The 24,822-nt window shown below is 38.5% G+C and overlaps 1 protein-coding gene across 10 annotated transcripts in view; it reads left to right on the forward strand.

The window, feature by feature from the left end:
• LOC128684691 (uncharacterized) overlaps positions 1-24,822 on the forward strand; it is a 131,307-nt gene that overhangs the window by 43,202 nt on the left and 63,283 nt on the right. For 7 of the 10 annotated variants that reach the window (XM_070099815.1, XM_070099795.1, XM_070099820.1 and 4 more), the window contains exons 11-15: positions 3,728-3,776; positions 10,978-11,075; positions 11,610-13,263; positions 16,224-16,309; positions 17,716-17,819. In XM_070099815.1, coding sequence (XP_069955916.1) covers positions 3,728-3,776; positions 10,978-11,075; positions 11,610-13,263; positions 16,224-16,309; positions 17,716-17,819 — 1,991 coding nt within the window. The remainder of the gene's footprint in view (positions 1-3,727; positions 3,777-10,977; positions 11,076-11,609; positions 13,264-16,223; positions 16,310-17,715; positions 17,820-24,822) is intronic. The other 3 variants (XR_011393956.1, XR_011393955.1, XR_011393957.1) reach the window with 2 other exon arrangements.

A 24,822-nucleotide genomic window follows, 5' to 3' on the forward strand; every position in this document is an offset into this window, starting at 1 on the left:
TGCATGTTTATGAGACAGAAAAATGGACACCAGCAATCCTACCATCATGTAAAATAATTACAGGCTTTCGTGTTACACTCACTTGGCAGGACGGTAGTACCTTCCTGGGTGGTTGCTGTCTACCAACCTACTACCTATAGTTAAATAGAATTATCAAAGCATATTTCTTGGGTAGCTTTGAAAATTGGGTTGGGTAAATATTTTGTTATTGGGATGGATTGTGAAGGACCTGCCTAGTATGGGCCAACAGGCCTGCTGCAGTGTTCCTCCTTTCTTATGTTCTTATCTTCTTATAAGACACACTTACTGATTTTAATGTGTACCTGCATGCCAGCACAGTGTGTAAGTTTATTTAGGTACAGGTATACATAAGTATAATTATCGGAGTGTATATAAAATATGAAATAACTTTTAAGAACACACGAAATTTTGGAGTTTGCAGACATAATGGAGAGATGTGGTGCTTACGGATCTCACATAGAATGTAAACAAACCAGGTGGGGCACAGTGACCGTATTAGAAAGTCAGGTGGAGGGAGCCGTATAGAGTTTTGGTCATAATTTGAATTGACTGTGTTAGCGAAACGCCATAAAGCGGGGCCCTACTGTATGTGCATGCATGATAATACAACTCAAAAACAGATGAGTGGATTTGCATAATATTTTGAATATATAAAACTAATGGAGAAAATAACTAAACTTTTGGGTTTTTACAGTACAAGAGAGCCCTGCTTATACAGCAGGTTAGGTTCCAGGCTACTGCTGTAAAGTGAAACATACCTTTTTTCACTTACAAATGCACATAAAAGCCTGATAACATGTTTTCACTATCATATATTAAGTGAGCAGTAGAGTTAAGCCTTAAAAATGCATATACATTACACACATTATTTCTTCTTTCAACAAACTGGCCATATCTCACCAAGGCAGGGTGGCCCAAAAAGAGACAGAAAAAAGTTTCTTTTTAAATTTAGTAATATATACAGGAGAAGGGGTTACTAGCCCCATGCTCCCTGCATTTTAGTCGCCTCTTATGGCACGCATGGCTTATGGAGGAAGAATGCTGTTCCACTTCCCCATGGAGAACACCTTACTTACTTTAAAATATTTTCATACTTAGCCTATAGTGAGTGGTGAATATACAGGTCTCCCTCAACATTCACGTTTTCAACTTTCATGGGCTTCACACATTCGCGAATTCCCAACTGCCAAATTCCCAGCCACCAAATTCCCTGCCGCCAAATCATATTTAAGTTTCCCGCCACCTGCGAGTCCATACTACCCTCCCTCCGACCCCCGCAACTGGCAGCCAGCCCTCCCACCACTCAGTGAGTTGAGTGTTTTGTTTGTTCATTATTTGTTATTAAACTACAGTATAAATAATGTAAACCCATTCATGACTGCATATTGGAATGGCTATTCGGACAGGTATTAGACGGTGACATCATGTGTTTACTCTTGAACACTGCAAAGAATTAAACATTTCTGCTACAACTAATAATAACAATAGTAATAATAATAATAATAATAATAATAATAATAATAATAATAATAATAATAATAATAATTAATAATAATAAATATGATATAATTGAAGAAGGAAATTGTAGAAAAATACGAGGGAGTGGTTGACACATCGTCAGTGTGACTTTGTTTATGCTGGAGTGAACATTAGTCTCCCTGCTCTTCCAAACATTTCACAATAATTCATTGTGTTTGGTGCTTGTAGATTGAGTGTGACTGGAGTGGTAGAGGCAGTGATTGAGGCAATGGTATTTAATAACATACATGTTAATAATAATACATGTTATTAATAATATGTACTATTATTATTTATAACATATATGTTATTAAATACATACATGTTAATAATAATACATGTTATTAATAATAACATGTACTATTATTATTTATAACATATATGTTATTAAATACCACTGCCTCAACTGCTGAATTATTGTGAAATGTTTGGAAGAGCAGGGAGACTAATGTTCACTCCAGCATAAACAAAGTCACACTGACGATGTGTCAACCACTTCCTCGTATTTTTGTACAATTTCCTTCTTTAATTATATCGTATTTATTATTATTATTATTATTATTATTATTATTATTATTATTATTATTATTATTATTATTATTATTATTATTATTATTATTATTGTTATTAGCAATAGCAGAAATGTTCAATTCTTTGCAGTGTTCAAGAGTAAACACATGATGTCACCGTCTAATACCTGTCCGAATAGCCATTCCAATATGCAGTCATTACCTGGAGTTTACCTGGAGAGAGTCATGAATGGGTTTACATTATTTATTCTGTAGTTTAATAGCAAATAATGAACAAACAAAACACTCACCACACTGAGTGGTGGGAGGGCTGGCTGCCAGTTGCAGGGGTCGGAGGGAGGGTAGTAGGGACTCGCATTGGTGGAGTCTGTGGTATTTAATAACATACATGTTATTAACATACATGTTATTAATAACATACGTTATTAAAGCATAACATGTATATATTTAGTACAATTTACGACGTTTTCATGTATTTTATGATTATTCATGGTTCAACAAGTTAAGGAAGCAGTATTGTAATATATTTCCCTACAATATATTGGAGCACCAAACATTCACGGTTTTTCAACATTCGCGAGGCTCTTGATCCCCTAACCCTCGCGAATGTTGAGGGAGACCTGTATTTATTGTAGGTAGCCTGAATTAATGAAGAATGGGTATAATTGAAAACAGCTGTAAAACGAAGTGCTGTAAAGTGGGGCCTTCCTGTATAGTACTGTATACAGAATTGCAGTAGTGGTTAAGAAAACAAGTTTCCAGTTAGTGGCAAATGGGAAATATACAGTAATTTACCTAGCAGCCAGTTTGGTGACCATGTCAGGGAGAGAAACTCCACAATTTAACAAGGTTTTCTCAGGTTGTCTGATCAATTCTTCAAGATGTATCTTAACATAGCAGTGCCCTCACAATTTTTTGTATCATAAGTTTTTTCATGTCATGTTCATTTTATACAGTTTGTGGTTTTTTACAGTATTTTAAATTACACCTCTGACCTCCAAGTCTAGCATGAGTTAACCATGTCTTACCATAGGAAAAGGGGCTACCCGACCTTCACATGGCCTTAGATGCATTGTCTTGCTGTGCCCCTGGTATAGGATCAGCACCACTGACTGGGTCATCCTATACCAGGGTCTTTTGTCAAGGTTGTTGCCCAATGAACAGACTTACTACAACAACTAGCTTTCACTTCATTCTTCTTTAAAATGTTATCCAATTTTAGTATGGGGTATTTATTTAAACTGATGGGTCAAAGGAAGAGAATTTCAATTAAATTTTTTCTTTCGTTTTTGGATCTAGGTATTACAACTAATAAGGTGATGTGAATTCTTAGCTTAATTATAAATAGCATTCCAGTAGAGTATTGCTAGATTTATATCCTTTTTGTATCGTATAAAAATGATAATTATCTTTCATTTGAGCCCTCAAGGGAGGTGTCTTGATGCTACTAAGAGGCTTTTGATCCAAGGAATTGGATCAAGAGTCTCTTAGTAGCATCAGGCCTCATTATCTTCTATTCCCTCAGTCAGTGTGTGCCCCTATGAGTTTAATAGTAATGATAATAATAATTAAATATTTATACAATTGTTAGTAATTAAATACATGTATCCTTATCAGTTCTCACTAGACTACTACAGTAATTGTTTTTTTTTTTTCAGATTTGCGTCTGGAGATTTTTAAAAAAATACATGAGAAATATGATGAATGGTTTGTAAACATTTGTGATTCCTAGTTTTTATTTAGACAAATTTCTTTTTATAAACACTTTGAAAAAATTTAAGACAGGCCAGAATTACATTTCAATATCTTTACAGAATTGTATGTTTTTATTTCTTTTTAACATGCTGGCCGTCTCCCACCGAGGCAAGCTGGCCTGAAAGAGAAACATTTTCACCATCATTTACACTATCACTGTTTTGCCAGAGGCGTGCATGTACAACAATTAGATGTCCCTCTAAACAGCAGATATCCCAAACCCCCTCCTTTAGAGTGCAGAAATTAGTAGTTATACAAGTCAAGACAAAAATAAATTATATGCAAAAACAGTCACTAATGGCATGGTCCTCAGACAACTAGACAGATTGAAACCAAACACATCACTGGGTCTTGATGAGTTGTGCTTACAGATTCTGAAGGAATGTTAGGAAGAACTTAGAAAATCATTATCTAGTCTCTTCAGCTGATCAGTACAAACAGGTATTGTACCAGAAACATGGAAAGAGACAAATATGATACCTATTTACAAAGCAGGAAATGTATCCTTTGCTTCAAGTTATAAACAGATCAGCCTGACCTCAACTGTGGGAAAGTTAACGGGATTAATAATTGCAAATGCAGTTCAAAGTTACTATGAAAGATATAATTTGATCATTCTCAGCAGGGTTCTTGTAGGTGCAGTGGACCCCTGGTTCGCGATATTAATCTGTTCCTGAGAGCTCATCGTAAACCAAAATTATCGGAAAGCGAATAAATTTTCCCCATAAGAAATAATGGAAATCAAATTAATCCGTGCAAGACACCCAAAAGTATGAAAAAAAACTTTTACCACATGAAATATTAAGTTTAATGCAATAGAATAATTACAATAACAATAGAATAATTGACACTTACCTTTAATGAAGATCTGGTGATGATTGATGGGATGGGAGGAGGGGAGAGTGTTGAACCTATTGTTTAGAAGGGGAATCCCCCTCCATTAGGACTTGAGGTAACAAGTCCTTTTCCGGGGTTACTTCCCTTCTTCTTTTAATGCCACTAGGACCAGCTTGAGAGTCACTGGACTTCTGTCGCACAACATATCTGTCCATAGAGGCCTGTGCCTCTCGTTCCTTTATGACTTTCCTAAAGTGGTTCACAACAGTGTCATTGTACAGGTTGCCAACACGGCTTGCGGTAGCTGTCTGAGGGTGATTTTCATCAAAAAAGCTTTGCACTTCAAGCCACTTTGCACACATTTCCCTAATCTTTGAAGTAGGCAAGTTCTTCACTTTATCCATCCCCTCCTTCGAAGCAGTTTCCTCAGGTGTGGCCTCTTGCTGTTGAAGATGATCTAGCAGCTCATCAGTGGTTAGTTCATCATTGTCCTCCTCCATCAACTCTTCCACATCCTCTCCACTAACCTCCAACCCCAAGGACTTCCTCAATGCCACAATGGATTCCTCAACTGGCATAGGCTTCTCAGGGTTAGCCTTAAACCCTTCGAAATCCCTTTTGTCTACACATTCTGGCCACAGTTTTTTCCAGGCAGAGTTCAAGGTCCTCTTAGACACTCCCTCCCAAGCCTTACCTATAAGGTTTACACAATTGAGGATATTAAAGTGATCCTTCTAAAACTCTTTTAGAGTCAATAGAGTATCTGTGGTCACTTCAAAGCACCTTTCAAACATAGCTTTTGTGTACAGTTTCTTGAAGTTGGAAATGACCTGCTGGTCCATGGGCTGCAGGAGAGGAGTGGTATTAGGAGGCAAAAACTTGACCTTAATGAAGCTCATGTCCCCAGAAAGTCGCTCTGCCAAGTCTGTAGGATGACCAGGGGCATTGTCTAATACCAGGAGGCACTTAAGGTCTAATTTCTTTTCAATTAGGTAATTTTTCACATTGGGGGCAAATGCATGGTGTAACCAGTCAGAAAAAGTCCCTAGTGACTCATGCCTTACTGTTTGCCCTCCACAGCACACACAAATTAGCCTTGAGGATATTCTTTTGCCTGAATGCTCTGGGAGTTTCTGAGTGATACACCAACAAAGGCTTCACTTTGCAATCACCACTAGCATTGGCACACATCAGAAGAGTAAGCCTATCTTTCATAGGCTTATGTCCTGGGAGTGCCTTTTCCTCCTGAGTAATGAGCCTGTTTTGTCGCAATTAAACACTTGTTCAGGTTTCAAGTCTTCACTGTCTATGTAATCCTTGAATTCTTTCACATATTTTTCAGCTGCTTTTTGGTCTGAACTGGCAGCCTCACCATGCCTAATCACACTATGTATGCCACTACGATTCTTAAATCTTTCAAAGCAACCTTTGCTGGCCTTAAATTCACTCACATCACCACTAGTTGCAGGCAATTTCTTTACCAAATCGTCATGCAACTTCCTAGCCTCTTCACAAATGATCGCTTGAGAGATGCTATCTCCTGCTATCTGTTTTTCATTTATCCACACCAATAACAGTCTCTCAAAATTTTCTAACACTTGCGGTCGCTGTTCCATAATCACAGTTGTACCTTTTGCAAGAATAGCTTCCTTGATTGCCGTTTTCCTGCTCACTATAGTAGAGATGGTTGATTGGGGTTTACTATACAACTTGGCCAGCTCCGACACACACACTCCACTTTCGTACTTTGCAATTATCTCTTTCTTCATTTCAATAGTCATTAGCACCCTTGGTCTCGAAGGGTTGGCACTAGAAGCTTTCTTGGGGCCCATGGTGACTTTGCAGAAACAAGCACCAAAAACAGTGACAGTATGGATAATATGGAATGTACCGAATGTATCCTTAGATGCACACACACTGGCTGGCTTGTAAACACTGGCACACACGGGACAGTTCAGGCCACACGTGGACACATCTCGTACGAATCGCATCGCATACCGAGTTTTGTAACGGGAACCGAGGCAAATTTTGTGATATTATGCATCTGATACTGGATTTATCGGATACCGATAGCATCGCTAACCGGGGGTCCACTGTATTATTGTCTTATTAATTTACCAGTACTAATCTTTTTCACAAAGGTATTTGAAGTGATAGACCCTGATAAATAGTACAATATTTTGTATGTGGATTTCAGTAAAGCCTTTGATAGAGCTCCACACACAAGTCTGATTAAGGAGTAAGAAACAAGCAACACTGGTATAGGACAAATTATCTCTTGCATTGAGGCATGGTTACCGGCCCACACCACGGTGTGTTGTAGGCTGGTAAAAAGGAATGAAAAAATTGAAAAATTGGTTAAGTTGACAAAAAAATACTTCAACAATCTGGCAACATTTTGGTGTAAGTCTCATCTTCGTATGATGTTTCTACAATGAATTATAGTCACTACAACATTTCTTGTGATAATGCCACAGTTAGTACATCCCCACACATGAAGTTAATTTTAGGCTTTTTTTTTTTTTTTTTTTTTCTATAATATATTAGAATCACTATTTGACATTGTTGCAAAGTGTGATGAACTATGGCAAACCAGGAGAAGCCGGGAGTGACGATGAAGATGCCATGATGGGGAGAAGCATGTCACTCATCGTGCTATAAAATGTTATATTCTTACACTATTATTGACAGTTGTATTTATTTATCTGTCACATGTCTTCCAAAATCATATTAGACATACAATAAATACCACAAATATAATACAGATGCCCAAACGAATAAAAAATGACATATTCTGAGAAGTGGTCTGAGCAGAGTGTAAAAGTGCTGTATGGCATTGTAAGCTCAAGGTTATAATGTTACGTCCTTTCTGGTCCACTGACACTAAAGAAAACTGTGTGCAGCACAGGGGTTACTGTAGAACAACACTTTTTCATATGCCAAGAATCGTAAATAGTGCGATTTTTCTCCAAAAAACTTTGCTTCCAATAATGTACATACAACCTCTCCTCACTTAGCCATGTACTTGTTGACGTGACTTGGACTTACGATGGGCTCTCTGACCAATATGCATACCTAAATAATGTATATTAGAGCTCATTTCCTGTATTCTGTTTATTAGAATACACAGTACACTACTGTATAAACATTTAAAAATGTATCAGAAATGTTATAAATGGTGAAAAGGTGACATTAAAACAATATCAAAGATGGCTGACACAAACCCACTACCATTATAGTATGCTCCTGACTTAGCAATGAATTCATTTACGGATGTGGTCTTAGGAACGGAACTCCGTTGTTAAGTGAGGAGAGGCTGTCCTTGGCTGCGTTTTCCTCAATATCTCAGAAGTTATTGACATATTTATTGTAATAGCTCCATTATTAATGAACAAATTGAAAGGATTTTCACAATGAGCATTCAACAATAAATGTTTACAAGCTGGTGGAAATATTTTTGCAATAGCACAATTATTTTTTCCCTCTCTCTCCATTTGTGGTAGGGTAAAGGGCAGATATTTTATTAAATTTCAAAAATTTACTAACTTTATTTTTGGGGGGGGGATGAAAAAAAGGTATATTTACAGTATTTATTTTAATTAGGGAGTGCCAAACACACTTTTGGCAATGCCAGTACATGAGTTGATGCTGCCAAATCCAGTTTTCAGCGTAGTATATATTTTATTTGATTGTTGGCTGATCTTAATGAAACTTATACGTATATGAAAGAAGACATATATGCCTATTCAAACAAACAAAAAATAAATGAAATTGGAGAAAAAAAAAAATCCAAAATTATTGTTCCTTTGATAGAGCTCCACACAGAAACAAGAGCATGTGATATAGGAAAACTTATGTCCTGCGTCGAGGCATGGTTAATGGGTAAACAACAGAGTTTGCACAAATGTGAAGACCTAATGGGGTCCATTATAAGTGGGGTGCAAGGGTCAATATTAGGACCCTTGTTTATAATTTGCATAAACTACATGGATGAGAGGATAAATAGCAACAAGCAAGTTTACTTTGGAAAGCAGTTTACTGGACTATGTGCTAGGGTCTTGCTGGTTACGGTGTGACTGGCTGACATGTTTAGTAATTGTTTAGTAGTATCCAGGGTAAGAGTCAGAATAAAAGGAGAAATAAAAGGAGATTGGGAGGGTACTAGGTGAAAGAAAATTAAGTGAATGAATTAGCTTGGGATGTCTGCCTTGGCTTCAGTTTTAGTAACAGTAATTCTGCAGTGCCACTGTAAACATTAGGAGGCTATAGACATAGCTGTAGTCTCCATCCACACCTCCAGTGATCCACCTGCTGAACTTAGTCTGCCACCTCCTGGTTGGCCCACTTGTCTCCCTCTTAGCTCTCTGCCCACCTGCCTAACTCCCCCCCTTCCCCCTCTACCAGCAACCACTAATTCCTGCAAGCTTGCTGGGTTTCCAGATATCAGAGGTTTTCAGTTTAAATTGTAGCAGTTATAATAGTTTTTACTGTACAACACTACTAAAATCCAAAATTTGAGAGAATTATTTCGCTAAAAGTCCTCACAAATTCAGAATTTGTAAATACTGCTAAATTTTTTGTATAATTTTTTCTTTTTCCTCAGATTTGGAATGATTTTTTGTATTCAAGATCAGATCTCTCGAAATAACATTCTGCTGTGATTAACATTGCCATTCATAAGAATAATCTCTCTTCCAGTGAGCACATTTTGAAGTGAATGCTATGATTAGCTTTTAATTTAAAGGTAAAGTGTCAAGTCAAGCAGTGGTCACTGTGAATAAATGAGGCCATTAACAGGTGCCCTTCAATTAATATTTTATAAGGAAGCTTGCAGATTTCATGGTTTTATGTATAACCTTTTCAGGGTCCAGAGATCAAATTTCGAAGTGTGCACCAGGGTCCAAGAATTTAAAAAAAAAAAAATTGTTATTTTTTTACGAAATGGTAGAGAATCTTTTTCTGAAATGTACGAAATTTGATGGAAAATTTACGAAATTATGCTCTCGTGAATTTTGATGTCAGCTATATTTACGCATCGGCGATTTTACCAGCTTTGACTCCCATTTTAGGCCAATTACATTATTCCAGTTGACCAAATTCTTAGCTATTTCACTAGTATTACTTCTATTCTGTCGATTGAGCACAAGAAATCACCAAGTCAACTGTTTCAACTACAAAATAAAGTAATCGGAAATTGGTAATTTGGCCAATTTAACACAAAGTTCAAAATATTCCAATTTCAAAACAGGGTCCAGAATAAACAATGCAGGCATTCCTGGCACTAAACTAATATTTCCTCTGTTCATTAGTTACATTTTCAGGCTTTACAAATGAATTTCATTTTGATTTTTTATTCACATAATGAATTTTTATTCAAACAAAAAATAGAAGATTTACTGTTATGCAATTTTGTAATAATTGTATAAATAATATCACTTCATTTGCGAACGTATATTAGACCCCACCAACTGGCATGTATTAGACGTGTGAGGTCATTTGTTTACTCTTGATCATCGGCAAAAATTTAACATTTCCGCTACTTTGAGCTCAATTTCAAGCCATTTCCAGTACTAAAACCAGTCAAAATCATCTCTGTTTCTGTAATATATCTTCCATTCTATCAAATGAGACCAAGAAATTGCAAATACAACTATAAAAAACATATAAAAAAACACTGCAAAGTCACTGTTTTAATCGAATATTACAGTCTCAGTTTTTTTCTCTCATTATGCACTGTGTGCTGCAGGATTTGTTTTATGTGGTGCACACATACCACATAGATGTATTCTCTCATATCTAGGCCCAAATTTACCGCTCACAGCTTATCAGAGTGAGCTGAGCTCATGGCGTAGATCTACGGTTTGGACCCTCAACTCATTGCCGTAGAACTATGGCACGGACCCTGAAAGAGATAAATGATGCACCATTACTGTTGATCAGTCGCATCTGTGGCAGTAAAATTCTCCCAATATAGTCATGTGATCAAATAGATATCCAGTAATTTTAATGACACCACTAAATAAAAGAACATTATGAATTGGTTCAAGAATAATTATTCATATTCTGTGGTTAGCCAGACTTGAGTCCTGGAGGTGGGAAGTACAGTGCCTGCACTCTGAAGGAGTGGAGATATGTTGCAGTTTTTAAATTGTAATATCGGCATACCTTTGGCAAGACATCAATGGACTGAGTGATGATGGAAGTGATTCTTCTTTTTCAGGTCACCCTGCCTCAGTGGGAAATGGCCAATGTGTTATTTTTTGGGGGGAAGGGGGAGATTGTTACCCCTTAATTACTTTTTTTTTTTCTCGTGTAGTGCTGAAGATAGGATATCGTACGAGGGCACTGGTTCGTCATCACTTGTACTTGTGTCTCAGAATGACAATGGTATGAGCAAAAGACCAGCAAACTCAGGTGAGGTTCAGCTATAAATGATATTATATGTTCGAAAATTGATTTAAAATAGTCTTTAGTACATTAGATAATTTTTTTAATTTATAAGAATGTGTTATGACACGTGTAGATATTAAAAAAACCCCAGTAATGACTAGTGAAGGGACCATATTAGGGGTATGCCAGAGTATCGGTATTGGGGGTATGTATTAACTAATTTTGAGGGTATTGGTATCAGCCTAAAACTGAGTGTCATTGTCAGCTGGCATTTATTCAACAGCAACAATGAATGAATGGAGAGCAGAGGCAAGGGAATCTATACTGAACATAATAGCAAACAGTAGATGTTATCAGTGTAGGGAATAGGCATGACATGTTCTAGAGCCCCTTCTGTAGAAATGTCTTATTTAAGATTACAGTTTTAGTTTTGCTAATCCAGTTTTTGTTGATTTTTACATTATGACAATCCTGTTGCTGTTTCTGCATATGTTGTATTACTGACACCAAAATTGTTACTAAATTTTGTTAATTTAATATTTTTAACTTTATTCACAGGTGATGATCAGAATAAAAACAGAAAGGCTGTTCCAATTTTTAGTGTCATGAAAACACCTTCATCTACTGAGTATTTGAAATTAAGTCAAGGATTAGAACTGCCTCATCACCATAAAGGTGAAATGTCTGAACCACAACCATCCATGAATATTTCATTGTGCCCTGGCACAACCATCGTTAGTCCTTGTGCCCTCTTGAGGCGTTATGAGATGACGCTGCAAAATAGGGCACCAAAATGCTTAAGTGGTAAGGTGGACTTAACTGACACTAGTCATCAATGCACAAGCTTATGTGATTTAAAGTCTTCTGATGACAACAGTGGTGCCATTACATCAAAATCTGATTCTGTGTTTCTTGAAGATTCAAGAAAAGATTTAACAGTTTGCCATAAAGAAAACATACTTGAAAATAAAATACCCTCTTTGCTTCAGGGAAACAAGTCAGGTTATCCAGAAAGATTAGAAAATGTGACACCACTACTGAAATCTGTGTGTGATTCTGAGTGCCCTCAAACAGTTGTAGTGGATGCTCTTCATTTTTTAGAAAAGTGTGAGAAACAGTCTAAGTTGCCACAGATGAGAGATACTAATCCAAGTAAGGAAGACAGTTCATTGCATTGTACATTTACTAAAGACTGCATTCCTCAAAACATTAATAACATAGGATCTGAAATTATATCTCATTCTTCTCTTGAAGGCATATTTGACCTTCCAACAAACATTAGGACTAACTGTGTGTATGAGAAAAAAGGTTCTCTAAAAGGGAAAGACTATGGAGAAAATTTATTTCCACATCCTGAGTGTAGAGGTAAAGAGGAAAATATAAGCAAATCCATTTTTCCTGTTGTCAATACCAGTAATGCTGGAAGAGAGAGAATAAAAATGGTTGCAGAAATTCCCTTATCACAGTCTAACTTAACACTAGACTCTTCAATAGGCCCTTTACTTTCATCTAGTGTAGGTGCAGCAAGTTCCACTTTATCACATTTTCCATCAGAATGCCAGCCATTTCCTCCAGCTTGTTGTTGTGCTTCATATGAGCAACCCTCCAACCCAAAGTATCAATTAACCAGTAGAGAAGAGCAGGTACTTGGCCTAGCAGTGGATAAATATAGTCATCCTAGTGGCCAGTTTAAACAAGTGGGTCATGTCACAGCCCCAACATTATGTCTTTTTAATAAAGAGGATGCTTCATTAGATACTTCAATGAATTTACACATGACACAGAATGTTAAGCCTAATGTTGTTGCTAATGAGTCAGTCTTCCCGGTAAGCTACTTAGATACTAAACAGCCAACATGGCGTACAAGACACCAAGACTTCAGTCCTTCCAGTCCAGTTCCCTGTGAAAGACATCCGACAAGATCTTCATTTCCCAATGCTGTGAAGTGTAGTGGTGTATGTTGTTCTGCTTCAGGGCACACAGATTATATTGGTAGCCAAAACTTGCATAGTATGTCAGCAGTACCACTTAAGAAACATCCACAGTTATCTAGATATCCTTATGATTTACCAGAAGATCCCATTTTTGAAAGAAGTAGTGAAATGACTCAAAGATGTCATCAGCAAATTTCTCTGTGGCCTAGGATATCAGATCAACCTCGTACATCAAGAGCACATACATCAGCAAGTGTTTCCCATAGTATAGGATGTTGGTAAGTAATGCATTATGAACTTCAAACATTACGTAGATAACTTAAGAATATTGTTACGTAACATTCAGTTCTCTACTGTTTTATAGTTCTTGCACTTCAGCATCTCTTATGTTTTCAATGTTCTTTCTCCTAAAGATGTAGTATCATGAAAAGGTTAACTCAGTTTTGTTGTGTGTACAGTATCTTTGTTGGTGTAAAAGTCTACTTGACGTGAAGTTTTATAACATTCAGGTGCTCTCTATGCTTGTCAGAATGACAATCATAAACATGACTTGCATGTTCCATTTAATACATAAATGACATGACTTGCATGTTCCAGTTAAAATGTGCATGTCAAAAGCTACTTACGTGCTGTCTGTTATTTGTTTAAATATCTTTCAGACATTCAGAGAGGATGGAATGAAATAGAATGACTTGGAGAGCACTTAATCTGTAGTGGAAGGAAGGAAGGGTTGGGGTCAGCCTAGGAAAGGTTTGAGAGAGGGGGTAAAGGTTTTGTGTGCGAGGGGCCTGGACTGCCAGCATGAGCATGTTACACAAATAACCCACACATAGAAGAAAGGAGCTTATGACGACGTTTTGGTCTGACTTGGACCATTTACAAAGTCACACTAACGAAAAGGAGAGGAGGAGGGAGTATATATGGGCCAGGAGGTGGTAGTGGAGGTAGAGGGTGGTAGTGGGGAAGGTAGTATGGAGGTGAAGCCAGTCAAATACTAAGAAAGAGGAGCACTGCAAGGGAGCTAAGGGCCCACAGAGGGTAGGAGCAAGAACATAGAGGGGAGGAAGAAATAAATAATGAAGGAACAAATACTCACAGAAATATAACTTAAGTTGGACACGAGTCCTGGAGGTAGGAAGTACAATGCCTTCACTTTAAAGGAGGGGTTTGGGATATTGGCTGTTGTGGAGAGTGACATGTGAACTGTCATGTCTGGGCACCTCTGCAAAGATAGTGATTATGTGTGAATGATGGTGAAAGTATTGAATGATATTGAAAGTGTTTTTCTTTTTTGGGTCACCTTGCCTTTGTGGGAGACAGCCAGCATGTTAAAAAAAAAACTTAAGCTACTATGTATCAATTTGATCAGTTTTTTTATGGGATGGTTGGATATAGCATATCTGTATTGTAAATTTTTTTTTAACCGTGACAGTTAAATTAACTTAAAATAAATGAAATGATTCTAAAAGAAAAGTCTCTGTGTGATGTCTTGTGTTTATGTATAAGGTGCCTGTGAAATTTTTAATTTGATTGCACAAAAAATCTACAGTATGCTAAATAAAAAGAAACGCTGTAATTAAGAAAGAAATTTTAGTTTTCACACAGGATATAAATAGTATTTTGCTTTATGTTAGGTAGAAATTTTAGTTTTCACACAGGATATAAATAGTATTTTGCTTTATGTTAGGTTAGGGTGTGTAGAAGAGAGGGAGACTACTTCCCGGTAAAAGTAGGTCTTAGACAGGGATGTGTAATGTCACCATGGTTGTTTAATATATTTATAGATGGGGTTGTAAAAGAAGTAAATGCTAGGGTGTTCGGGAGAGGGGTGGGATTAAATTATGGGGAATCAAATTCAAAATGGGAATTGACACAGTTACTTTTTGCTGATGATACTGTGCTTATGGGAAATTCTAAAGAAAAATTGCAAAGGTTAGCGGATGAGTTTGGGAATGTGTGTAAAGGTAGAAAGTTGAAAGTGAACATAGAAAAGAGTAAGGTGATGAGGGTATCAAATGATTTAGATAAAGAAAAATTGGATATCAAATTGGGGAGGAGTAGTATGGAAGAAGTGAATGTTTTCAGATACTTGGGAGTTGACGTGTCGGCGGGTGGATTTATGAAGGATGAGGTTAATCATAGAATTGATGAGGGGAAAAAAGGTGAGTGGTGCGTTGAGGTATATGTGGAGTCAAAAAACGTTATCTATGGAGGCAAAGAAGGGAATGTATGAAAGTATAGTAGTACCAACACTCTTATATGGGTGTGAAGCTTGGGTGGTAAATGCAGCAGCGAGGAGACGGTTGGAGGCAGTGGAGATGTCCTGTCTAAGGGCAATGTGTGGTGTAAATATTATGCAGAAAATTTGGAGTGCGGAAATTAGGAAAAGGTGTGGAGTTAATAAAAGTATTAGTCAGAGGGCAGAAGAGGGGTTGTTGAGGTGGTTTGGTCATTTAGAGAGAATGGATCAAAGTAGAATGACATGGAAAGCATATAAATCTATAGGGGAAGGAAGGCGGGGTAGGGGTCGTCCTCGAAAGGGTTGGAGAGAGGGGGTAAAGGAGGTTTTGTGGGCGAGGGGCTTGGACTTCCAGCAAGCGTGCGTGAGTGTGTTAGGTAGGAGTGAATGGAGACGAATGGTACTTGGGACCTGACGATCTGTTGGAGTGTGAGCAGGGTAATATTTAGTGAAGGGATTAAGGGAAATGGGAAGTACAATGCCTGCACTTTAAAGGAGGGGTTTGGGATATTGGCAGTTTGGAGGGATATGTTGTGTATCTTTATATGTGTATGCTTCTAAACTGTTGTATTCTGAGCACCTCTGCAAAAACAGTGATAATGTGCGAGTGTGGTGAAAGTGTTGAATGATGATGAAAGTATGTTCTTTTTGGGGATTTTTTTTCTTTTTTGGGTCACCCTGCCTCGGTGGGAGATGGCCGACTTGTTAGAAAAAAAAAACAATAAAACTCATTAGTGACAAAATATAGACTAGCGGAAGTAAAATGGAAATTCCTTGCTTGTATATAAGATACATTGAAACCAAAATACTGTGCACAGATTGCATCAGTGCTTTATGTAATTAGAGTTCTGATTACCTGCCAGATATCCTTTCCTTGAGTTTGTCCCAGATATCTTTTCCTTAAGGGTATAAAGGTTTAAACAAGTTTTATATCAAACCTGATTGTTGACAGCCTATAACATCTTGTATTAATACTGATTCAGTCTTCATTTTCCCCAGTTGTGAGCGTTACTCAAATAACAGGACTTGTCAGAATCCCAAAGATGTATTCAGAGAGCACACGCATTGTCAGCCTAGTCATCAAGGTTTGTTTTCATAGATTTTGAAATTACTCTGGATGAGAATACTGTTGTCAAATTGACTTCCATCTAGAATTTTGAGTTTGAGTCTCAATATTTAACTGATGCTGTCTAATCAGATTTGCTATGTTTATTTTCTGTTTGTATTATTTTTAACATCTTCACTATAATTACTAGTTTTCTTACAGCATTGTGTAGCTCCAGTGTTTCACAAGTTAACTTATCTTCTTAGTTGCCTGAATCAGTGTTGCTACACTATTTAAGCTTCAGCAATCTTTCTCTACTTATGAGTTAGTTTCTTAAAGTTTAAGGGGTAACTATTTTAGTTTCTTTAGCACAATTTTTTCTTATTGTTCTGAACTTCATTTCATTATTAGACTTGACAAGGTACTTTTAAAATACTCTACATGCGGTATATTCTTGTACCATACTGGAGTCATGTTTATTTAATACTTTTATTATGCATCTGAAACTCAGTCTGTAGGGGGTAGTAGAAAAAAATTGGAGGCACATACTGTAATGGCTGCATAATGTGGATTTCAATGTTCTTTTAACCACCATAAGCAAGTTGCATTGATTAAGGCAGGGTTTCCTGACCCACTTACATACCAGACAGCGATTGAATGCATGACAGTGAATGTGTTTTCTTCTCTGGAGACGACCACTGAGGTACAAAAAAAAAAAAAACCTGCTTTCATGTTGCTCTACCAGATTATATTATTGATTGAGTAAAGAACTGGAAATTATAGCACGAAGTCAGTCCATTCATCTCAAATGTGTGAATTAGAAACCTTTAATTTTTTTTTTGCACTTGAGCAGGATTACTGATCATTTCTTTTAGTCTCATGAACTCATAAGATGAAAGGTAATTCTTACAAACTAATACTTACATCCAATATACATAGTATATTGAATGTGAGTAGGTTTTAATCCTGTAATATTTCTTTTTCAACCTAGGAGGCCTGATCTGAGATCAGGCCATGGGGAAGATAATCCCCAGAACTCTTAACAGATAACCTGTAATAATTATTTTAGTCAGTCTCTCTTATCTCTGTGAGGGTATGTTGCCTTGTTCTAATCATTGCAGAAGCAAGAATAATAAGGCTGATAGATTATTTTTTTTATTTTTTTAACACATCGGCCGATTCCCACCAAGGCAGGGTGGCCCAAAAAAGAATAACTTTCATCATCATTCACTCCATCACTGTCTTGCCAGAGGGATGCTTTACACTACAGTTATAAAATTGCAACATTAACACCCCTCCTAGCTTCGTAACACCCCCATAGCTTCTTAAATATGTTGATAGTTGAATTTGATATAAAAATGCATAGACTATGAGTACTTTAACATTTAATTGATGAAGTTTTCCTAGACAGATTTTATTGAGTACAGTATTTACTTTTAATGACAGATAACAATATTTGTGTTGGAGTGCAGGACTGGGTGGATGCGAGTAGCAACACAGGTGCCCGGCTTCCACATTTCCACCACACTGGCACCCATAAGCTCCCACAGGTATTTAATAAATTAAAGTGTACTTTAATAGCCCTTTGTCTATATTAAGAAAGTGGTTCTTGTGTTGACTATATATACAGTAGAACCCCCATATCCACTGATTAGGTATCTATGGTTTACTGTGGCCCAACAGTACCTCTTAATTTTATTGAATACATTTCAGTCCTGGTACCTTGGTCACGCCAAACTCATTTGAAATGACCAAGGCCCCAGGACTGAAATGTATTCAGTAAAGATGTCGTAAGTGTATGCATTTGTATCCTGTCATCCATACCTATCTAGGTTTATTATACTTTGCTATGCATAACTTCTACTGCATATTTCTATGCAATAATTTTGTCCTACTCTCTAAATAATTTAGGTATAGTTGGTAAAGGGCAAGGGAGGAGACAGGTAACTGAGATGTCAAGTTTAAGAGCAATGTTTGGTGTAAATATCGTGCTGAGAATTCGGAGAGTAGAAATTAATAGGTTATGTAGTCACCAAGGGTATAATTCATCTAGAGGGCTGAGAAGGGGTCATTGAGGTAGTTTGGACATGTAGAGAGGATGGAAAGGGATATAGTTAGGGATTATCCTAGAAACAATTGGAGGGAGGGGGTAAAAGATACTTTTGAGTTTTAGTGGCTTGAGCATCCAGCATATTTGTGTGTTGTGTGAGCGTATTAGCAACGAATGGCAACAAGTGCTGCTGGAGTGTGAGCAAAGTAATTTTATGAAAGGATTTGGAGAAGCTGGTTAGCCAGACTTGAGTCCTGGGGGTGGGAAGGATAGTGCCTGCACTCTGAAGAAAGAATGGGGATGTTGCAGTTGGAGGGTAATCTGATGTCATCATGCTTCTCATGCGGCAGCGATTGAATGAATGATGGTGAATGTTATTATATTTGGGTCATCCTGCCTTGGTAGGAAATGGCCATCGACTTAAGAATACAGTGGGCCCCTGCCATATGAAGCATTTGAACGCAAAAATTTTGCCTCGCCTCACGATAAAAAACTCGCCTTACATGATTAGTCTGGGTCGCATCCCATGTGTGACCTCAGCGCCAGTGTTTATAAGCCAGCCAGTGCGGTCACATCTACGCATACATTCGGTACATTTCACATTATCCCAGTGTTTTTAGCGCTTGTAACTGCAAAATAAGTCACCATGTACCCCAAGAAAGCTTCTAGTGCCATCCCTGTGGTAAAAAGGGCGAGAATTAGTATGGAATTGAAAAAAGAGATTAACCCTTTGAGGGTTTCGGACGTACTAGTACGTCTTAGGCGTAGGGGTTTTTGACGTACTAGTACACACAAATTCTAGCGCCGTCAAATCTCGCGGGAAAAGGCTGGTAGGCCTACATGTGAGAGAATGGGTCTGTGTGGTCGGTGTGCGCGGTAGAAAAAAAATCTGGGACCCAGTGGTGCATTGTGGGAACACCATCTTAGTAAACAATGTCCACCATGCCTCGCGGTAAGAAGCTTCTCACTCCTCGGCGAATTGGGACACTTTTGTTCCCCAGTGACAGTTCTAATACAGATGGAAGTGCCAGTGAAGATGAGTTTCAAGGTTTTGGTGAGGTTTTGACCGAAACTAATGACCATAATATCGGTAATAGTGAGGAAAACCCAGACGACCCTCAGCCTTCCACCTCTGGTGCTGGGCCGTCTTGTTCACGTTCAGTTGTACCAGAATCCAAGAGGAAACTTCTATTTTCCCAAATCCCAGACTCAGATGAGAGCATGGGTGATGATAGTGATAGTGAATATGAACTACAAGCTCTTCAAACTAGTTCCAGTAGTGATAGTGAAGTGCAATATTCCCCAGTGAAGCGTCAGTATATACGACGATATATGCGCTCTGGTAGTGTGCCATATGCTATTCCAAGGGAAAGGAGTGCATCTCGGAGTACATCCCGTGGCTGTACAACAGGAACAGAGAGTGAAAATGACGATGATACTGTTGCAATTGGGATGGAAAATGTGCGTGGTGGTGGTGGTGCCGGCGGTGAGGCACCAGCAGTGGGCCATGCTGCCACCCACGCTGCCACCCACGCCTCTGCCTCAGCTGATCTACAACAAAGGCCATCATCCCCCACCCACCCACCACACCAGCCTCCACAACCACAACCTCCACAACCACAACCTCCACAACCACAACCACCTGTCATTGTCCAGTACCCACCAGCAGACCGCACCTGGGATTGGCAGGAAGCTGTCAATTTTGTTCCAAATGCCCACCAGTTTGATGACAGCCAAAGTGGAATACGCCCATCTTGTACACTTGGGAACAATGCCACTGAACTGGAATGTTTCGAGTTATTCTTTGACGAACCACTGATGGAAAGTATTGTCATGGAAAGCAACACATACTACGAGTACACCATGGCAAACACATTACTTTCACCAAAATCACATCTATACCAGTGGAAGGAGGCAACTGTGGCTGAGATGTATCTTTTCTTTGCCGCAATAATGCTTATGCCACGTGTATAAGCACAAAGTGGAATCATACTGGTCAACAGACCGCCTGATTGCAACCCCAGGTTTCAGTGATATAATGCCAGTGAATCGATTTGTGCTAATGTTACGTATGCTTCATTTCTCAGACAAAACCAGGCCTGACAGAACTGACAGGTTATATAAGATTAGGAATGTGTTTGTGTATCTGAAAGAGAAATTCAGTGCGCATTTTTATCCCTTCAGGAAGCTTGTAATTGACGAGTCTTTGATTCTGTTCAAAGGAAGACTCTCAAGCAGTACATACCAAGCAAGAGGAAATGCTTTGGTATAAAGTTGTTTGTGCTTTGTGATTGTTACAGTGGTCTGGTATTGGATATTATTGTGTACACTGGAAGTTATACATTGCAAAATACCAGGAAGTTATTGGGCATCTCAGGTGATGTGGTTAGAACAATGATAGAACCATACCTTGGTAAGGGGCATATATTATATACAGATAACTGGTACACAAGCCCCTCACTCAGTGATTTTTTGCGAGTGAACATGACAGATGTGTGTGGCACAGTGCATGCAAATCAGAAACATATGCCCAGGTTTGACGCTGGCACTCGTAGAGGTGAGGTGCAGGCGTTTGCTGCCAATGACATCATGGCATTTCGGTGGCATGACAAACGAGATGTCACACTGTTGTCATCAGTTCACCCAAATGAAATGGCAGACAGTGGCAGGCAGCATAGAGAGAGCAATGAACCCATTCTAAAACCTGCAGCTGTGATTGATTACACCTTCAACATGCGTTCAGTGGACAAATGTGACATGCAGATTGGGTTTGCTGATTGTGTTCGCAAGAGTTATAAGTGGTACATCAAACTGTTTTTCCATCTTCTGGACATTTCCATGCTCAATGCTTATAACATGTATAAGATGAGGACCAGAAACAAACCACAGTACGGCGAATTCTGTTTGTCTGTCATCAGACAAATAGTATTCAAGTACCAAGGAACAACTGCAATTGACCGCCCACCAAATTATCAACAACTACCTGCTCGTCTGAAGCATGGTGATCACTTCCTGGTAAAACTGCCTGCTACTGCTTTCAAGAAAAAGGCTCAGAAGAGGTGTTACGTCTGTTCACATACAAAAAAACGCCCACAACAACGCAGAGACACTTGTTTTGTGTGTGAGGAATGTAAAACACCACTGTGCATGACACCATGTTTCAAAGAGTTCCACAGGCTGCAGAACTTCTAGAAACATTCCCTGTGACTGTATATGTGTATATAAAATATAGAAAAATAGTAATAAGCAACATTTCATATCGTTTGTTTGTGTAAATATTTTTTGTAAACAAAATAATGACAACAGTGTTTATGCCCTTATTGTGTAGTATTGAAAAAGAAATAACTTACAAAATACTGATCATGTTGGCATCAGAGGCCATAAAAGTTACTCGGAAAAAGAAAAATTGAAAAATAATTGAAAATAGTACATAAAAAAAGTAAATAGAAAAATACCGGGTGACGGCAGTCGGCGATGTTACCAGATGTTGTTCAATTTTGGCAAACTTCACGCCTCCATATCTTGGTAAGTATTGACGGTAAAATTTTTTTGTTTAGCCTATAATATTTAGAAAAAAAAACTATTTTTTCATAAGAAAAAATAATTTTTTTTTTTTTTTTGAAATTTGGCCGACCCTGAGAACGAGTTTCGGAGAGGGCCTGTCGACCCTCAAAGGGTTAAGGAAATGTGTGCAAAGTGGGTTGAACTGCAAACCTTTACGGATGAAAATCACCCTGACAGCTACTGCAAGCCATGTTGGCAACCTGTACAATGACAATGTTATGGCCCATTTTAGGAAAGTCTTAAAGGAACAGGAGGTACAGAGCTCTATGGACAGATTTTTTGTGCGACAGAGGTCCAGTGACTCTCAAGCTGGTCCTAGTGGCATTAACCCCTTCAGGGTCCAAGGCCAAAATCTGAAGTGGTGCTCCAGTGTCCAAGAATTTAAAAAAAAAAAAAAAAAAAAAAAAATCTTACAGAATTAAAGAGCATATTTTTGTGAAGGTAATAAGACAAAAAAAAAAATTCTGAGCAGTACTTACCGAGATACAGTGCCGAGAAGTTTGTCCAAAATGGCCTGGTGGCGGCAACATCGACGATTTCCACATACGCGCATTACTTTATTTAGGAGTTTTTGTAGTTTTTTCTTTTCTTTTCAAATTTTTTTCTTTTCCTACTAACATTTGGGGCCTGAGTGACCAATACTGTGTATAATGTATATATGTAAACTCACTGTATTGAATACAATAACCGCACTAAAGTTATTATCATATTGTTGTTTACCACTGTTGTTTATTACAATAAACATGCACAAATCTTGTATAATACTAATGTTCTATCATATATTTACATATTTACAATCACTGGACATGGTTTTAGAACTGCTGGAGCTTGTGGAACTCCTTGAAACAAGGCACCATGCACAGAGGTACCTTACATTCCTCACACATAAACCGAGTGTCTTTGCGTCTTTGTTGCCGTCTCTTCTGAGCAAATTTCCTCTGAGTTAAAGGAAGCTGTATTATGAAATGATCACCTTCCCTCCTCAAATGCTTGGGTATATTCTGAGGAGTGAAAGGACCTTGTTGCATAGCAGGTGTTGTTACCTGGTACTTCATTATGAGTTGTCTGACAACAGACAAACAAAATTCACCATACGGTGGTCTGTTGCCAGTCTTCATTTGGTACATATTACATGTATATGCATTGAGCATTGAAATGTCCATGAGGTGGAAGAAAAGTTTCATGTACCACTTGTAACTTTTACGAACACAATCAACAAAGCCAATCTGCATGTCATATTTGTCAACTAAGCGAATGTTTTGTGTATAATCAATCACTGTCACTGGTTTTCGAATACGTTCATTAGTCACTCGATCAACTTTGCCACTGTCTTGCATTTCATTACGGTGAATGGTTGTCAACAATGTGGCATCTCGTTTGTCGTGCCACCGTAATGCCATGATGTCATTGGCAGTAAACACCTGCACGTCATCACCACGAGCACCTGCGTTGAGCCTGGGCATATGTTTACGATTAGAACGCACTGTGCCACACACATCTGTCTTGTTCACTCACAAGAAATCACTGAGTAATGGGCTTGTGTACCAGTTATCGGTATATAATGTATGTCCCTTACCAAGATGAGGTGCCATCATGCTTCTCACTACATCACCTGAGATACCCAATAACATCTTGGTATCTTTCAATGTTTTGCTTCCCGTGTATACAACAATATCCAATACCAGGCCACTGTCACAGTCACAGAGTACAAACAGTTTTATACCAAAGCATTTCCTCTTGCTCGGTATATACTGCTTGAATGACAGCCTACCTTTGAACAAAATCGAAGACTCGCCAATTACAAGATTCTTGAATGGATAAAAGTATATGCTGAACTTTTGCTTGAGATACATAAAAACATTTCTAATCTTGTATAACCTGTCACTTCTGTCAAGCCTGGTTTTGTCAGAGAAGTGCAGCATACGTAACAGTAAGATAAACCTGTTCACTGGGATGATTTCACTGAAGACCGGGGTAGAAATTAGCCGATCTGTGGACCAGTATGCTTTTATATTATGCTTATAGACATGAGGCATAAGCATTATTGTTGCAAAAAGCAAATACATTTCTGCAACAGTCGTCTCTTTCCACCGGTGTAGTCTTGACTGTGGTGATGTGATCATATTTGCCATGGTGTACTCAAAATACTTATTACTTTCCTTGACAATAGTTTCCATCAATGGCTGGTCAAATGATTCCAGTTCATTTGCAGTGTTTCCAAGGGGACAAGTTGGTAGAATTCCACTTTCAGAGTCATCAAAGTGGTGGAGCTTGGGAACAAAATTGGGATTTTGCTGCCAATCCTAGATACGGTTTGCTGGGGGATACCGGACATCATAGGCTGGTTGTGCGGGTAGTTGTGGTTGTGGTGGGCTGGTGGCTGACGCTCTGCTTTGTCCTTGAACTGTGGAGTCAGCAGTGTGGGCCCCAGCCTAGGCTGGTGAGTCACGCATGGCAGTGCCACTACCACCATCTAGTGATGCCTGTGGTGTATCCATGCCAAGTGTAGCCACATCATCCTCACTATCACTATCTATACCTGGTGTAGGTCCACGGGATGTACTCTGGGATGTACTCCGTCCCCTGGGCACGGCATAGGGTACACTACCCGAACGCATGCGGCAGCATACATACCGACGCTTTGCTGGTGAATGATTCCTCACTATCACTACTCGAATGATCGTCAAGAGCAATAAAATCACAATCCACATCACTATCATCATCATTACTGAAGTCAGAGGCCTGGCCACGCGAAAATATTAGTTTTCTCTTTCGTTGAGGTACAACCGACTGTGACTGATGAGTGCCCACACCAGAGGTAGAGGTAGAAGGATTGTCAGGGTTTTCTGCACTATTATCGATATCCTGGTCATTCCTTTTGGTCACTAACTGGTCAAAGCCAAAGAATTCGTCTTCATTTCCATTTCCATCACTGTCAG

Source organism: Cherax quadricarinatus, chromosome 5 (genome assembly GCF_038502225.1).
Source record: "Cherax quadricarinatus isolate ZL_2023a chromosome 5, ASM3850222v1, whole genome shotgun sequence".
In the NCBI taxonomy this organism is placed as follows: domain Eukaryota; kingdom Metazoa; phylum Arthropoda; class Malacostraca; order Decapoda; family Parastacidae; genus Cherax; species Cherax quadricarinatus.